This window comes from Cnephaeus nilssonii, assembly GCF_951640355.1.
Source record: "Cnephaeus nilssonii genome assembly, chromosome: 2".
Taxonomy (NCBI): Eukaryota; Metazoa; Chordata; class Mammalia; order Chiroptera; family Vespertilionidae; genus Cnephaeus; species Cnephaeus nilssonii.
Window position 1 is genome coordinate 64,665,637 of NC_137073.1, and position 18,952 is coordinate 64,684,588.

At 39.0% G+C, this 18,952-nt stretch overlaps 1 protein-coding gene across 1 annotated transcript in view; it reads right to left on the minus strand.

Annotated features, from left to right (window-relative positions):
- Positions 1–2,589: 2,589 nt before the first annotated feature.
- The window catches only part of ADGRV1 (adhesion G protein-coupled receptor V1), a gene marked incomplete at its 5' end in the record, with an annotated part of 444,372 nt that continues 428,009 nt past the window's right edge, over positions 2,590–18,952 (minus strand). Inside the window, 3 exons of the mRNA XM_079797671.1 lie at positions 2,590–2,966; positions 9,251–9,428; positions 10,873–11,064. Coding sequence (XP_079653797.1) covers positions 2,848–2,966; positions 9,251–9,428; positions 10,873–11,064 — 489 coding nt within the window. The 3' untranslated portion in view covers positions 2,590–2,847. The remainder of the gene's footprint in view (positions 2,967–9,250; positions 9,429–10,872; positions 11,065–18,952) is intronic.

Below are 18,952 nucleotides of genomic sequence, written 5' to 3' on the forward strand. Positions count from 1 at the left end.
GATAGAAATCATTCATCAGCTACTTCCTACATGCCCCCTACTGGGGACCAAGCCCACAACCCGAGCATGTGCCTTTGACCAGAATTGAACCTGGGACCTTCCAGTCCACAGTCCAACACTCTATCCACTGAGCCAAACCAGCAAGGGCTGGAAGCTATGTCCTTGAATAGCACTTTCGTTTACAGTGATACCTCCATTACATATTTAAACTTCTCTGATCATATTTGGGAGGGAAACATGGAAAATATCGATTAAGCCCTAAAACACCTCAAAAGATTGAAAACCAACTCAAAGCTGAAGTTCCCCAGTGAAATCCTGTCTGTGTTTTGCTTACTAAGATTTTCATTTGCTTGGTCTCCCATCTTATTAATAGGAATTCCACCAGCTCTACTGCTACCCTATACCCCAACTGCATTCCTGCTGCACTTGCATCCGAATGAGGAAAATCCCATTAAAAATATTTTTAAAAATAAAAGCTTAAAGAAACCCAAAACAAAACAAAACGCAAATTAAAGAATCACAAAAATACAGCAGAAACATTGCCCAAAGAAATGTTAATTGTCTATTGACAGAGGAATATAGAGAATATAGAGATGGGGTACAGAGTTTCTGTTTGGGGTGATAAAAAAGTTTTGGATATAGAAGCAATGTTTGCATACCACTGTGAATGCAATTAATGCCACTGAATTTTAAAATTATATTTAAAGTGGTTAAAATGGAAAATTTTGGGTTACATATATTTACCACAATTAAAAACCCCATAATGTAATATAGCAAATATTTTTGAATTGCACACTTTAAATGAGTGAGTCATAAGGAATGTGAATTATATCTTAAAAAAGCTGTTTACAAAATGTTAAGGAGAAAGAAAAAAAAAGGAACAAACCTCCTGAAAGAGAAAAACCACAGCCAAAGTGCTATAGTCCCAGCCCTTCAGTTTTCATTTTTAAGAACTGGATTTGATTTGTTTCTTCCTCCGCAGTACTGCGCTTCCCTGGCAGCTGTCCCATTTTAATCTACATTGGGAGGAAACAGACTGGCAAAATATTGCTGCTGTTGGAATATGAAGCTTATTTGTTTTAGCACTGTGGCTTCTAGAAATCTTGTTTTTTCCTTCCAATATTTAAAAGAATCCTGCTGAACAGGATTCTGCAGGTGGTCCTGTTGATTTCTTATCAAGATGGCCTTTTGAACAGCAATGGAAATCCAGTAACTGAAGTAAGAAAGGTGTCCCAGATTGGTCACGTTTTTGGCCAGATTTCCCCAAATTCTGACAGCATGTAGAAATGAAAATAGCTATTGACCACTGCCTTTGTTAGAGAATGAGACATCTAGTTATCTGCAAAAAAATGTTACAGTGCTTATGACCATGGATTCCACATGATGAAATCTCACATTTCTGTAATTAATACCTAAGCCCCAAATTCACCAAAACCTATTAATAATTTTAGAATGCTTACTTAATTTCAAAATTTTCATATTAACTTTTACATATTGTAACCAATTTAATCAATTGCCTCTACCCTAGCGTGGGAGAGACTACGGTACAATACTGTAGGTTGAAAGAGACAACTACCTTACTTGTCACTTCAGGTAAATTCAATCTTATTAACACCATTTCTAAAGTTTCTAAAAAAGATAACTCCATAAATAGTATAGCCTTTGCTTTTTATGCTGTTTAATTTTGCTATGCAGCTTTTACTTTCTAACGGCAATCCACTGATCAAAACTCCATATAAGAGGGAGGAGATGGGATCGGGGAGAGGACTGACAAGAACAAGAGAGGAGTCATTTTATAATTTATCAAGGTAAATATTGCCACCTCAGGTTTTATAAAAAATAAAGCCATGTTTAACAGCTTTATTTAACAAAGCACTTAGATGTTTTAATTGTGGCTCTAACGGAAGTAATTAACAGATAAAAATGTTCTCTTACATAAAATTTTATTAATTTTAATTTTTTCTTGGAATGATACTGATTCTCTCAAAATTACTTAACAATTCCAAAGGTCAAAAAGGCTTCCTTAGGACAGACTTGTTCTGTTCCTAATGACTGTTCTGGAACCATAGTCAATGAAATCATCACGAACACAATAGTGTTTGTTCTGGGACAGGCTTTCTGATTCCTCATTCCAAGAAAAGGGAGACTAAAAATCCAAACCAAAAAATATTTCTTCCAAACAAACTGTACTGTTTGAACGATCCTCTTCATCACTGTGCTAAAATGCTCGCTGGAGTTATTTTTAACTGGGAACAGAACATTCATTTTGGAAAAAGTTCAGTTCCCTAATTTTGTAATGAGCAGAAATACATACTTTCAATGAAAGACTATGCAAACTGCAGTAACCCCGTCAGCAGAAAAGAAATGTTGTGGTTTTTAGGAATGAAAGTCTTCTAGGTGCTGGGAAGCCTTGAATCTGGACCACCTGCGTCAGTGCTGGAAGCAACAGGGCGCTGAACATCACCTGGACATGGAGCATGTTTCTTTGCTCATGCACAACATCTCCCTTTAAATAACGAGCCCCGGGGATGCCAAATGGGTTCTATTGTTTTTATTGATTGTTATTACTGTTATTAAACAATGTTAGCCATGTATGATGATTAAAAACAACTAATATTCTTGGAATATGTACATTCTATTAACTGATATAACTCAATCCAGTCTTCCATTACAGCAATGAATTTTCAGGTTGCACAAAGACACAAGTAATTTATATTCCAACACAACAATCACTTCTGGGTTAATAATTTCACAGTTTCCTATTATATGGCTGCATGTACTTATAGAGTTTTAGCACAAAGCCAATACGAATATGAAAGTATCCTCATTCTAATGGTTACTGTGCCGCTAGAGATGGGTGTCAGCAATGGGTATCCTCCTGAGTTCTACGATCTGGGAGTCAGTCAAGGTGCCTCCCTCCTGGCTGCCTTGACCAGATTCATTATCACTGACACTGAGACCAGCACCTGCAATAGAAAAAGAATAAACACAAAAACTCCCAACTGTTAGTGCAGTGAATTAAGGGTCAAGTTACAGTAAGTCAACATGTTTATTTAAATATACTAGAGGCCCGATGCATGAAATTCATGCACAGGGGTTGGGGGGAAGGTCCCTCAGCCCGGCCTGCACTCCCTTGAAATCTGGGACCGCTGCCTCCTAACCACTCACCTGCCTGCCTGCCTCATCGCCCCTAACCACTCTGCCTGCCTGCCTCATCATCCCTAACCCCTCTGCCTGCCTGCCTCATCGCCCCTAACCATTTGCCTGCCTGCCTGATTGCCCCTAACCACTTGCCTGCTTGCCTGCCTGCCTCATCGCCCCTAACCACTCTGCCTGCCTGCCTCATTATCCCTAACCCCTCTGCCTGCCTGCCTCATTGCCCCTAACCACTTGCCTGTCTGCCTGATTTCCCCTAACCACTTACCTGCTTGCCTGCCCCTAACTGCTCACCCCTAACCGCCTCTGCCTCGGCCCCCACTGTAGTGGCTTCGTCCGGAAGGACGTCCAGAATGATGCCCAGAAGGTCGTTTGGCTGTCTGGTCTAATTAGCATATTACACTTTTATTATTATAGATTAGTAAAGAGTGAACTATATATTTAGAATAAATATTTTTAATAACTGACAACTATAAAACTATACTTTAAATTCCTTTTGGTAGTTTTTAAAAAAATATATTTTATTGCTTTTTTATAGGGAGGAAGGGAGAAGGATAGAGAGTTAGAAACATTGCTGAGAGACAAACATCGATCAGCTGCCTCCTGCACATGTCCTACTGGGGATGTGCCCGCAACCAAGGTACATGCCCTTGACCGGAATAGAACCTGGGACCTTTCAGTCCGTAGGCTGATTCTCTATCCACTGAGCCAAAACGGTTAGGGCTCCTTTTGGTAGTTTTATAAGTAAAATTAATTTCTAAAGGCACAAGTCTGGGTTCTCAATGATTGACAGGTATAACTTACTCCCAGGAACAGCATCTTGCAACTGGGACTATTAAAATAAAATAAAAAATCAGGCAGGTTATCAGAATTTTTCAGCAGGGTTTGGGGGTAGGGTTAGCTGTTCAAAAACCACATAACCTCCAACCCCACAGGCACTGAAAGTACAAGGCCCTTCAGCTGGGACTCAGTCAGGGCGGGCAGAGGTCCAAGAAGAAAGACGTGCACTGACAACACCTGGTGCCATATCAGCGCCCGGAAGACTCGGACTCCGAATGACTCAGATCTGATCCCGAGATAAAAATAATTATGCAACACAGTGCCAAACAGATCTGCACAAGAGTCACCAAAAGCTGGCTGTTAACTGCAGAGAGTACCCAGAATCTGTTTTGAGGGAGCTCCAGTATTCACTATTTTTTTCACAACTTAGAATAATTCAGAAAATTTAACACGATACTAGAGTAACACCTCATTCTTCTCTAATTCACAAACTCTCTCTCTCTCTCTCTCTCTCTCTCTCTCTCTCTCTCTCTCTCTCTCTCTCTCTCACACACACACACACACACACACACACACACACACACACACACACACACACAGAATGGGGATGTGGTCACAGGGCATGCTGCTGGTTGAATTTGTTGGGCACTAGACTCTAAACGAGAAGGAAAGTGAAAAAACAGCGGCTGGGAGCTGAGACTTCCTTCTGTCTGAGCTGTAGGAAAGCTAATCTGCAGATCTGGTAGCTCTAGGAAGATGGTGTATTAGCTTTGTCTTACCCTATTTGGGATGGAAGCAGGAGCCCATTAAGGACCTTCTTCTAGTCAAACCCTCCCTCTCCTGGGTCTCTGTCCTTCCCATCCTCTCTCTGCTAAAGAATGCTGTTGACACCCCACTTCCTCCCTTTGCTTCTGTGACACTGTACTTGCCCACCCCACGCTCTGATCTCCAGAGGTCTGCTTTCTCTTGCATCTCCTTCTGCTGTCTCACCTCCAAAGGACTTATCTGCAGGACTTATCAAGGCCTACAAGATCCACCTGAGCCCTTGCCTGCTCTCTAGCCTGATAGCTCACTAGAGCTGCTGGTCACTCCCTTTTCACACCATGTCATTATGCTGGCACTGCCTGGGATTCTCTCATCCCCCAACTCCTTAATCAGTCAGCCTCCACTCTTCCTGTAACTATCAACTCAGGAATCACCTCTGCTAGCCATGAAAACATGATGATTCTCTTCCAAAATTTCTAACTCTCCCATTGGATTATGTACTTTCATACCTTTATATTCCTAGCTCATAGGACAGTGCCCAGCACACCATAGGTGTTTAGCAAATGTTTGCTGTATGTATTAATGAACTATGCTCTGCATCCTAGCTCTTGAAAATGCCTCTTCCATCTCTTTTGTCCACTCTGTTCCTCTGATCTATTTAGCATTCCACTGCCCTTTCCTTCTCAAGAACAAACATTAGTCCTATGGCCAACTGCATGAAGTCTGACACCCTCTGTATTGGCTGTAAGACACCTCCTAACCTGGCTCTAGCCTACTGAGTAGACATATCTCAACCTTTGCCCATGGAAAAGCTTTTTCAAAGTGATCCTGGACGCGCCATGTTAATTCCAGCCTGGGTGTCTTCCTGCCCATCCATCAAGACCCATGTCCATACCCTTTCCCAAATACTTCTCTCACTACGCCTTCAAAACAGGGAGTTGGAGAATGCAACTGAAAAGTCCTAGTTTATACCTGAAAAATTATTAGTTGCTTCCCCTTTATTCTCTCAAATTGCCCTAGTTTAGAGATAAGATATATGTTAGCTCTACATATAATATGTAAGCCATGAAGTCAAATGTGCAACAATGAAAAAAAGGAATGATGCAAATTTTCCACTTGTAAAAGAAAAGGCTGCTCACCTATTTTCAAAATGAAATGAATCAAATTGCTATGGAATTTAAACTCTTTGAATTAGTTTAATAAAATAATGTAAATTTTTTATTTTAAAACACTAAAATTTATAATACAGTGAAAATTACATTATTTGGCACTATTTAAACTTAGGATGAAAATCTTTAGATGTTTATTGAAATATACTAGTATGCAAAGGTTTACATAACTTTTCAGTCATTTTGGGGTTCAAATGAAAAAGAATTAGAAGACCCACTTGACTTGGAGTGGCCCATAGTTAAGGCGGACCTGAAACAGATCAAGGTTTGCAAATTAAAATGTCATAGAGGACAGGGAAGCTAGTATAAATCAGTACTTGTGAGCACCGGATAAACCAAAGCGCTGGAGTTCCATCTAAAGAGGCAACTATTACTCAACTCCAATCACTTTGCTGCTAGATTTCTTTGTGTGTGTGTGTGTGTGTGTGTGTGTGTGTGTGTGTGTGTGTTAATCCTCACCTGAGGATACTTTTTCTATTGATTTTTAGAGAGAATGAAAGGGAGGGAGGGAGGGGAAGAGAGAGAGACACACACACACACACACACAGAGAGAAACCTCAATGCAAGAAAGACATGTCAATTGGTTGCCTCCGGCATGCACCCCGACTGGGGCCTGGCATCAGAACTGCAATCCAGGTACCTGCCCTTGACTGGGAATTGAACTGGCTCTGTGATCCTTTGGTGTGCAGGCCAACACTCGAACCACTGTACTACACCAGCCAGGGCTAGATTTTTAAAAAATGACATTCTGGATTTTTATGGAATATAAAAATGCTAAAACAATGCTAAAATGCTAGAGGGTCAAACAAAACATCCTGCTGGGCCAAATCTGGCCCGTGTGTCCATTGTAAATTCTGCTGTAGATAGAATGGCATGTGGACTGTTCCTCTTATTTGACCACATTCTACGATGGAAAGTGTCTAGGGGTGGTGCTGGATTTTTATAGTACCTTTTCTAAAAGCAGAGGGAGCCAATGTGAGAGACTATTATTTTGGTCTTTTGGTATTTATTTCCTAACAAGTGTAGCAAACTCTCAGGAATAGTAAACTCTATAAGTAAGGAAGTCATTCCAGGCATTCCCCAGCTAAATGCATTTAATACTTGTTATATATATAGGACCCACATCTAATTGAATTATGCTCCAAGAATTCATTTTATGTTCCCAGTGTTATAACATCAATAACTGACCACTGTGTAGTACTGGAAATTATTTGTAATCTGAAAGCCTCCTTTTTAGTCCTAATGATAATGAGCATTTTATATATTTGTGCATTCCCTCCTTCACGAAACTCTCTTCTCTCTCTAGATCTCTTTCTCACCATGCTATACAGTTCCTTCTCTGGGACCCTCTTCTATTCACTCTTAAAATGTAGATATTATCTATGATGTTATTCTTGTTTCCCTTCCTCCCTTCCTTCCTTCTTCACCTTTTTTCTTCTCATCTCTCCCCTTCCACTCTCCCTGATCGGTCTTATTCATCCCCATAGCTTCAAATATAATCTCTGCACAGATGCATTTCAAATCAATACCTTTGACCCTGAACCCTCACCCAAGAGCCTCCAAACCTGAATATTTAAGAGCTACCAGACCTAATAATCAATGTGTCCAAATCAGAACTCATCAGTGTCCTGCTTCACACAAATAAATGAACAGATGCTCCTTATACAATCTCCCAGTGACCTTGTGTGCAGCAGGTCTTTGCTGCTGTCTCTCAGCCTTCCTCCTGTGTGCATCTTCTCTTTTTTATTTCCACTCTTCAAATCTGAGGCCCGAACCTCATTCTTTTGGACAATTGTAACAACCTCCCAGCCTTTTTGATTTTGCTTCTAAATTTATTCTTTATCTTTCCTAAGAGTTATTTTGCCTTAAAAACCAGTAGGAACATGCCATTCCTCTCCTCACAAACATTTATGGCTTACTAGGTTCTTTAAAAAAAAGGGGTTGGGGTCATATGTAATACTTGCAACAATAAAGATTTTTTAAAAATCCCACTCCTTAGCATGGCATCTGACCAGCATTTTAATATTATGCAAAATACCAGGAAGTGTTCTGTTTCCCCAAATGAATATATCACTACATGTGTTCTGGAAACACCAGGTTATCTTTGAGCGAGGGTTTTTTTAGAGCTGCTAAAATGGTAATATGAATTGTCAATCTTCACAGTTTCCCAGATATAATCAGTCAGGTGATCCTCTCATGGAGGATGACTATGAATATCTCAAGGAGGGTGTTACCTGAAACCCAGATGGGGGAACTACAGTCAGTTTTTAACAATGCAGCTCAACTACCTTTCAGGCCTTTCTCCCACTGCCCGGCTCTGCTCCTCCTACATCCCAGCCACCTGCAATGCCTGTTCTCCCCAAGCAGGCCATGCACGTGTAAGCCCTAGGCATTGTCTAACTTTACTCCCTCCATCTGTATTGCCTTTCCTCCACTCTTTACTTATCAAACCTACACATTCTTCAAGAATCAATTAATAGAGGTTTAAAAAAATGTCCTGATTCCCTCAATAATCAATAACTCCTTCCACTACTTATATTACTCTTCCTTATGTCATGACTGTGTGAATGTCTATTCCTCCAAGCAAACTCAAAGTTTCATATTCATTCATTCTCCAACAATATCTACAAAAGGTTTACTAAGTGCCAAGCATTTTTCTGAATATATGGATATCTATATATAGTAAAATGCACTTTTGAATTATTATTTAAATAGTTTCATCTGAGTATGGACTATATTTAAAAAACCTCCTCTTTTTATCTTGCTTAGTTGTGCATCTAGAAATCAAAATTTCACTGTAATTTTTTAACAGTGTCAGTTCAACATTTTTCTGAGTAAAAAGATGAAAGGAAAAAAACCCTATACATTTTATTTGAAAACAACTTTCCATTGGGTTACAGGTTGGGTGGGGTTGAATTTACAGGAAAAGCCAATAAAATACTGTATGTGATAGCACTTTAAAAACTGTACAAAGGCCCACAGTGCTGCCTTTGAAAGTTTCTGCTTTAACGCTACTCCTAAGAAGGTCTCTTTGGCAGATCAGAGGCAAATCTCTCAGTGAAATCCCTAGCAGATTGCCTTATGACACTGAACTTGTCTCAATAGTATCTTGGTGTTCTAGAATGATTCCAGGACAGCGATACTTACATTTAGTGAGAGCATGCCTTTTTCTTAAAAGCAAATTGTAAATTATTTTGAGGTTATGTTATGTTTGGTGTCAAGAGCAAAATAACCCACAGTGAGGCTGAAATTAGGAATGGGTCATGAGAATCAGGCTGTGCTAAGGGTGACTGTACTGATGCAACTTCACGTGAAGAAGATACAAATTGTAGCACAGCTAGAGTGCCTACTTCCAATGCAGTTTGAGGGCTCACACATACCAGTTTTTAATGCAAATATCAAGTCATCAAACTCCTGGGACTCCTCATCAGCTATCAGTGAGCCCTGGCCATATGCTCCGGAGGAAGGGAACGTGGCGCCATTTTGCGGACTTGGCTTTAAGTCGGGACTGGCCTGACTGGCTTGTTGGAAGGATCCTCTCTCCCAGTCAGGTGGCACCTGTTTGGGATGGGGAGGAAAGGAAACCATAATATGAATACATACACATTTGTGCTGAATGTATATAAAGTATTTATCTCTGCATCTCATTACACAAACCAAGTGAAAGGGCTGCTGAACTGTTTAGAATTGAGGCCTTCAATTGTACCTTTGTTTTTTAGAGAAGTATGTTTCTCCATGAGACAATCTAATCTGGTGATTCTAAATGATTTCTCTATTAGAATTACTTGTAGATTTCTATGCAGTCATGTGTGGGGAAAGAAAAGTATTTTTTAACCCAATCAATACTTTTTATTTAAAAAAAAAGTATTGTGCAAAGAAAATTGTTAAAAATATAAGAATTGGAGAGGAACCCTCCTAATGTTTGATCTAAGATACAAATACAATTTTATAGCAGCTATCTATAAGGACATAATGAATTGAAAAAAAAGTTCTCTGATAGTATCCTAAACTCCTCCTTTTAAAAAATTAAATAATTAAAAATTCTATCCTGAGCCCAGCCGGTGTGGCTCAGTTGTTGAGCATCGAACCATGAACTAAGAGGTCACTGATTTGATCCCCTGACTGGGCACATGGCTGGGTTGTGGGCTTGATGCCCAGTAGGGGGCGTGCAGGAGGCAGTAGATCCATGTTTCTCTCTGATCGATGTTTCTATCTCTCTATCCCTCTCACTTCTTCTCTCTCTCTAAAGATCAATAAAAACATATTTTAAAAATAAAAATTAAATAAAGTGAATCAGAGACTATTGAATGGCTAGATATAAGATTAATAGATAAAGAAAAAAAACATATTAAAAAAGTAAAGATAGTTCTATCCTGAAATAATTAAAAATATTCACTTCCCTTGTGGTTACTGGTAAAAGCCCCTTAATCCTTCCTTTCCTAATGCTTTCCCTTCTCTGGAAGGCTTTCTAGAATGTCTCTGACAGTCCCTTGTTGACAGCTGGATCAAGGCCAATCCTAAGCCTCTGAGGAATGTAGAGCACACGTTAGGGTATGCCACTGAACAAACCCCGAATGAACACTCGAGTAGTGGCTCAGGCCCAGGAATTGAACTGTCACAGCTGCTGTCTCCCAATATAAGCTTTTCTGAGCGAATGCAGGGATGTCGCAGACTGAGAAAAGTGACCCGAGGACTGTAGAAACAAATTTGAGAGAAGACAAAAATCTTAAAAAATTTTGTTAAGAAGTTGAACATCTAGATCAGCACAGTTCAACAGAACTTTCTGTGATGATTCAAATGTTTGATATCTGCATTCTCCACCATCGGAGCTACCAGAGCACTTGAACATATATTTTTAATATTATAGTTGGTCAGCATGTAGGAAAAGGATTTAAAAGTTACATAACACCATTTAACTTGTACACTTTTTGAGATGGAAAGGCCGTACGTATATGGGAAAGAAACGGACAGATAGAGGTCAAGTCAAGGTCAAGGGCAGGACCTCTTCCATAGCACTGATTAGATTCTGGGTGGACTTGCTGATTTCCCCTCCAGAGGGAGGCATTCCGCTCCCGGGTGTGAAGAAGGCCGTGCTGGGTCCTGGGTGCCCATTCATTTCCACTGTGTAGCTGGCCTTCATGGGGCAACAAGTCTGGTTGTGAAGAATGAAATAGACCACAAAAACGTAAAGTCCCTGCAAAAGAAAAGAAAACTAGCATGTTAAAAGAAGTCCTGCTACCACAGCTGAAGAATAAACATGGTTGTAAGCATAGCGATTTTCTACAAATGTTTTAAGCTCTACCCAAAGCTGGGATTACAGAACAATGTTAAAGGTCTAGCAAGAGGCCACTGTAAATTTCTGAATGTCATAAAAAAGTTATTTCATGTCATTTGGGAAAACGGCTCCCTCACTAACAAATCATGTTTTTTCTTGGTTAAAACATGAGCTATGTACATTTTGTTTCAGAAAGCAAACCTCTTATCTTCCAAAAAATTACTATCTTTTCCCAGATCTCACTTGTTTTCATTTTTTTCTCTTAGCAAAGTGGTTGAAGTGAGCTCCCACCACCTTGTAGGCTTCTGTAAGGGCAGCACTAATGAAGCCTTCTCATTTTGTTTCTGTATCTCACCTACTTATCTCATTTGGAAACAGAATCTCTGGGTAGGGACTCAGAGGAATTCTGTGGATTACTTCATGTTTAGCATGCCTTGCTTCTCTGTAAATGTTACATAAGAACAATAAAGCTGTCTTGTACATTCTTAAAGATGTGCTGGCCCTTTAAATTATTTTGCAATCCAGTCAAATTTTTAACAATTGCTCTGCTTCCATCAGAGATAGCAACTCAAATTTTGCATTTGTGTTCCCAACAGTGCCTACACTGCTTTCCTTCATGATTTCTACAAGGGATCTACTGTATACTTCTAATGGAGCTCTATAAAGCTTGTTAATTTTGACCTTTACATTCCGCCAATAAAACATGCTAAATTGTGCCTCTTATGTCTGTTAATCCTGGTGTTTAAGTTTTGGAAGCAAAGAAGAATTGCCTGAGTTACTAAAATTCTTAAATTAATCCACAAAAATGAAAGCAAGATACTTAGCTTATTAAAGAAGAAAAAAGAGTTACTGTCAAGATTTTTCATAAAACACAACTAAGTATCTTCACATGGTGGAGTTGTCATTCTCCCACAGTTCCTAACCTTTCTAGGAATATAGAAGCAAGAAAGTAAATAATATATTTGTGAGCTTGAAATTTACATCTGCTGGTATAAACAGAAATAAAGTCTATTAGAAAAATACACAAAACAAGAATTACACTCAACTTTTAATATAAAATGAAATTAGAGGACAGCCTGCAAGGTAGGCTGCTAGCATCACATCTCTATTAAAATTTAGGCCTTTCTCACCTTTCTGCTGAAATGACCCCTTTTCAGGTTGGCATCCAGTCTACTTAATTAACAAATGTTTTAAAATCAGTGGTTTAGCTGTTAAAAATATTTTAAAATATAACTATGCTAACAATGATATGAAATTAGTAACCAAGTTATTTCCTTTTGAATTAGGGTTTTTTGTGTGCTTTTTAAAACAACATTAATATTTTAAATTATGTAGACGGGAATTATTTTCATGTGCAAATGATGCTGTGAACATTAGCAGAAACAAATCTTCCTGAAAACACACACACACATCCAAATTTTTTGTTTTGTTTTGTACAAGTAACTTTTCACATGAGTATGACCTAATTACATTGGCCACAGCAGTAGACAAAACAGGAAAAAAATTGAACTGTCAGCCTTGAAAACTGTGAGAATTTCACTGATTTATTTCAGGGTTTCTCGAAGTGTTACAAAGTGATAGGGTAAAAGTTAGATCAGAAAACAAAAAACAAGCTTTAAAGCCCATCTCTAAGGACCCATTTGTTATAACAGCACATTCTCTCGTGTTTGTTTTAATATCTAGCCTTTTGTGCTTTGGGAAAGGAACTGACTGCTGAAATAACTTGCATGTGAAAACTGCCTTTTTTTGTTAAAAGCCTATTCACACATACAGCAAATTCTTTGAATCTTATAGGTGTGCCCCAGGAAACATAAATACCATTAATAGGAAAAGAAAAGAGTGTTTAAATGCAACTTGTATGACATTTGCCTGTGCCCAGCCGTGGCTGGGCAAATGTAGAAAAGGAACCTTCATTACCAAAGTACTCAGCTGTGGAAGTTTCTAACCTCAGAGTAAAAACAAGTTCCTATTCCAAATACTGCAGGCTCTAAATCGCAGGCTCTCCTTTCTATGATTGTCTGCAAAAAAAATTTAAGAGAGAATCTAGAATCTCAATTATTCAATAGAATATGCTGACCACCCACTATGCGCACTGCCAGGCACTGAGATGCAAGGATAAAATGTTTGGCTCCTCTCAAGTTGTTCACAAAGACAACAATATCCCACAAAATAATAGGTTAACTGTTTTAGAAACAAGCACTTATAATCCATCTGTTCTTCCTATTCTTTGCCTAGTGAAGAGAAGGGAATTCTTTCTGTGCATTGCTTTTCAAAAAATATATATATTTTTATTGATTTCAGAGAGGAAAGGAGAGGGTGCTATAGAAATATCAATGATGAGAGAGAATCATTGATTGGCTGTGCCCTGCAAGCCCCCTACTGGGAATCAAGCTCAAAACCCAGCATTTGCCCTGACTGGGAATAGAACTGTGATCTCCTGGTTCATAGGTCGATGCTCAACCACTGAGCAACACCAGCTGGAAGATGCATTGCTATTTTCTTTACTTAGATCTCTACTTCAATGATGAAAAATGCCTTCAAAAGTCTTTAGTTTGATGTATCTGGATTGAACATACCCACTATGCCAATTTTATATTTCTTTTGATTCAGGAATTGAAACTTATTGACAAATATTTAGTGAGACACAATGAAACTATAATGGACTAGAGGAGTTAAATATTTTTAACATCATCAAGGAGCAAAACAAGTACAGAAGATTTTGGCTGATTATCTCAATAATTTCTTTCAGTTCCATATGAGGTGAGAGAATCACCATTGCCATTTTGAAACCGGGCACAAATTAAGCAGAAACAAGGTTGAATCATATATGAGCGTTTATTCCAATAATGCTGGCAGTATGCAGAGAGCAGCAGGCCATCCTGTAAATTCTGCTCTAACCTCCCCTACTAACCAGCTGATTATCTATGGATAAGGAAGAAAGGCTACGTGCAAGGGGGAAGTGGGGCAGGAGAAGGGCTGCAGGATCTGTGGTCTGCGTGTCTCCTTCCAGGATCTTGAAGTCCAATAACTAGTAGTTAATATTCAATAGTGTTGAAACCCAGCTCTGCCATTTCCTGGGACCTGAGAATTGTCAGCATTCCTGAGACAAACTCCTGGAGGGGGTCAGGGTCCAGGCACAGCAACTAATCCAAGCATGTCCTGTCCTTGGTTTGTTCTCAAAACATATTTTCTTTTCGGAGTAGTGGACCCATCCAGGCTTAGAGGCTTCATTTCCTTTTTATAGCCTTGTTTTTCTCTTTGCAACACATCCTCCACTTTCCCAGGGTCTGTAAGAAAATCTCTTATCTCTAGTTATTAAAGGAAAAAATAATTAAACAACTGTGGTCCTATTGGTCCTATTCTTGTTGTGTGTCCTTTCCCTTATCAACCGTACAAATTTAACCAAGGAGTGGTGGCAGATGAAGAGTGGGGAAAACAGGGAGTTGACTGAGCTGCCTGGCTCAGAAGGAAGTGAAGTCTCAGGGCTTCACATTTGTCAAATGGCAATGGTGACTTGGAGAACTCCTCTAAAACCCGAGAGAGTCCCCTCTGAGGACTAAGATATGGCCTGCAACTCAGAGCAGTTAAGCCTTGTAGGACTTGGAAAAAGATCTCAGAAAAGGGTGAAACCCAGGTATTCAAACTATAACTGCACGCAGGCTGTCTTAGTCAGCAATCTTCTTTGTCCCTGCCTCTCCATCCCATAATTCCTTCATGTTGCAGAAGAGTGTTAAAATAGCAAATGCATTAAATGAACTCATTTAATAGCTGCCTGGCCCATTCCTTTAATTTTATTTGTCTCTAAATAAAGTGAAACATTAGTTCATGATTTATTTTTCCTGAATTCTGAATGTTATCCTGCACTCACAGCCAATTGGAGCTAGTGTGACAGCCTTCGCACTACATCCTCCACCAATGAGAATTGACACACCCATACAGCAAGAGCTGCCAGCAACCCTGACTAAATGTGTTGAGCAACCTGCCATATTGACTCCAAATGGCCTCTGTCTCTAGTATTTATTTAAATTCTGGCAAAGAGTTTTGAACAATGATATATGATAAAAATATACAGATGATAGTGCCAAGCCTGCCAATTAAACACAAATAATTAAATCAGTATAGATATTAAATTCCATATGGTACCAGTACTTACATATTTGAGGAATAAAGAGCTAGAGATTTACACTCAGTGAAGGCATAGTCTTACAGACACCATATACCTCACTGTATGCCATGACAGTTAATGAAAAACAGTGATATCAGTAGTTGGAACTGACTATGGAAGAGGCATATCATGACTCAGAGAATTTGAAAATAAAGGAAAAGATTTTGCTAATATAAAATTCCAGCGCATTAAGATGAAAAAAACACACAGAGAGATTAAGAGAATTATAGAAGCTAATATGTAATAAAAATACCCTAGGACTGGTAATTGCTTTCCTTGAAATAGGGAATCCAATAAATGGAACTGAAGATGAATAAAAAGATGTAATATTAATATAAGAAAAGTTTCCTAAAAAATACAATAAGAACTAAATTTGCAGATTTAAAGTATAATACTGTGGTCCAGCAACATTTTGATACGGATTCTTTAAAACCCCAATCTCCTAATAAGTCGTAAATTTTAGGATGGCTTTAGACTTCTTTACATCAACTTTAAATGCTTAAAGATAATGGAGCAATATCTATTAAGTTCTGAGGAAAAAAGTGGTCAAAGAATATTATACTCAGCCAATCTAGCATTTGAAATTATCAAACATAGAAAAATGCTGGGAATTCAGCATCCAGGAATCTTCTTGGGGAACTCCTTTCCCAAACTACATGATAATAAAATATAACCAATAAAGAGATGAGTTGGCTCATAGAGAGGAAAAAACAAAAAATTCAGTAATGAAGATGGCTAAAGGATCATGTAAAAGGACCATTCATTTAGAAACAGAACCAATATTGAAAAGCATTATAAGAATTACAAGAGGCCCGGTGCATGAAATTTGTGCACTGGGGGGGGGGGGGGGGGTTGTGTTTCTCAGCCCAGCTTGCACCCTCTTCAATCTGGGATATCCCTCTCACAAACCAGGACGGCTGGCTCCCAACCGCTCATCTGCCTGCCTGCCTGATTGCCCCTAACAGCTTCTGCCTGCCAGCCTGATCACCCCCTAACCACACCCCTGCCAGCCTGATCGATGCCTAACTGCTCCCCTGCCAGCCCGATTGCTCCTAACTGCCTTCCCCTGCTGGCCTGGTTGCCCTTAACTGCCCTCCCCTGCAGGCCTGGTTGCCCCCAACTGCCCTCCCTGCAGCCTGGTTCCCCCCAACTGCCCTCCCCTGCAGGCCTGGTCCCCCCCAAAAAAAACTGCCCTACCCTGCAGGGCTGGTCCCCCCCCAATTACCCTCTCCTGCAGGCCTGGTCCCCCCTAACTGTCCTCCCCTGCAGGCCTGATCGCCCACAATTGCCCTCCCCTGCCGGCCATCTTGTGTCCACATGGAGGCAGCCATCTTTGACCACATGGGGGTGGCCATCTTGTGGGTTGGAGTGATGGTCAATTTGCATATTACCTCTTTATTAGATAGGATAGGTAGAGTTAAAGGTAAATGTTAAGTGTTTGGACAATGCAGAAAGCATGATATTAAGTAAAAACATTCCTAAAGTTGGAAAGATTGAAGATGGGAGGAGATCTGAGTACCAATGACTTTATCATCTTTTTTAGCATGTAGTCAATCAATACTATAAGATTGAAATACCTAGGTGATAAAAACCAGTGTTTCTAATCCTTTAAAGTATTTATTATTTCTTTTCTTATTTTTTGAAAAACCACTTATAATTCCTGTGGTGATTAGAATATCTTTTGTGGTGTAGATGCATATTTTGAAATTCAACAATTATTTCTCTTCCATTTTAGTTTTTCTTATGACAAATCTAAGTAAAATGAAATTGTTTTGTATATTATAGTAACTATAATATTGTCACATATTTAAAATTTATTTATATTTAGGCATCCAATAATATTTAGTATGCCTGATGTTCACTTCATGTTATTATTTTTACTTTAAAACAGTCAATGACTTTTAAAATGATCCTTTATATTAATGATTTATTTACTCTTTCTGGTGTTCTTCATTCATTTCTATAGAATTGGATTTCTCTCGTATCTCGTTTTTGGTTTGTTGGGAGTCTTTAAAGATGTCATTCCATTGTTTTCTGGCTTCCAGAGTTTCTGATGAGAATTATGTTAATTTTGATCATTATTTTCTTGTATACAATGTTCCCTTTACTTACCCAAGCTGCTCTCATCATTTCCTATTTAGAGTTTTTAAGAGTCTGACTATGATATGCTGAGGTATATTTTTCTTTGCTTGGGGTTCTATAAGCTTTTTGAATTTGGAAAATTGCTGGCCACCATTCTTTCTATTATGGTCACCTAATTTTAATATGGATTACTTATGCAGGAAGTTTGAAATTATTTTTAAAAATTTTAATCTTTATACTTTTATTCTGTTTCAATTCTTTTATAATAAATATTTATAAATTTTCCCCCAAATCAGTAATTTAACAACAACAAAAAAACTCCAAGCAAATTTGTCAGTATATTAGTAATGATAAATTCTATACATTGGGAATATATGGACACATGAACCATTTATTAGTGTTGTTTTCTATTTTATATTTTTAAAACTTTGAAACATAAAGATATTAAAATAATAGGAATAATGTCTTTGGAGACATAGGGAAAACATATAATTTCAAAATCTTCCACTATATGTTCATTCTATTATAAAAAACAGTTAAATGAAATAGGCAGTGGAATCATACAAGTGGCCTAATCAACACCACCTATCTCTTAGATAGCCTACAAAAAGTGCACACAAAAAATGCAGTATAAAGGACTTAGAGGAATAAAATCTTTATTAAAGTCAGACTTTCTTTTTTTAAGATATTTTTTTAATTGATTTCAGAGAGAAAGGGAGAGGGAGAGAGAGATAGAAACATCAATGATGAGAGAGAATCATTGATTGGCTGCCTCCTTCATGCCCCCTATTGGGGACCAAGCCCACAACCCAGACAACCGAGAATCGAACCGTGACCTCCTGGTTCATAGGTTGTCAACCACTGAACCACACCAGCTGGGCCAAAATTAGACTTTCTTCGGCTCAAAAATTACAAATTTGTGATTATAAAAATCATACCTTCCACTAATCTGTAACCTCCTAGAAAACAAGAAATTATGTTCAGTTCAGTTGTATTTTTTAGTTTATGGGATGGTCCCTGGCACACAGGATGCGCTTAAGAAATTATACTTTTTAAATTTCATTAGTGGGAGAGAGTAGGAGCGTGTGGTGACAGATATAGGTCTGAGGCATGTGTTGGTTTTAGTCCTCTAATTCTCCCACTATAGTTAGGGAATTCAGTAGTTGCTCAATAAAATTTTGCTTTTGCTTAGTCTTTTTGTTTCACATGTTACTTGTGCCAAGACACTCTTATGGGAGAAAGAAGTGTCCACTCCTGCCTGGGTCTCTGCTCTTCTGGGTCGGTGCCCCTCTGGCAGGGGGCTTGCTTGGTGCTAAACCCCAGCTGACTTCCTGGCTGTGTCTTGCTTCTCTGCGGGGGCTGGGTTTGCATAATGCTGCTGGTCCTTCCTGTGGCTTCTTCTCTTTAGAAGGTGTCACAGATTCCTGCTTTTGCTTTCCCCCTGGCAGACACCCTTGACAAAGTGTCTGTTTCTGGCTTCCTACTGCTCTTAGGCTGCTGACCTACTGCCATTGTACATCACCAGTGACTTAGCAGCAAAGGCGATGGATTTCATGCCAA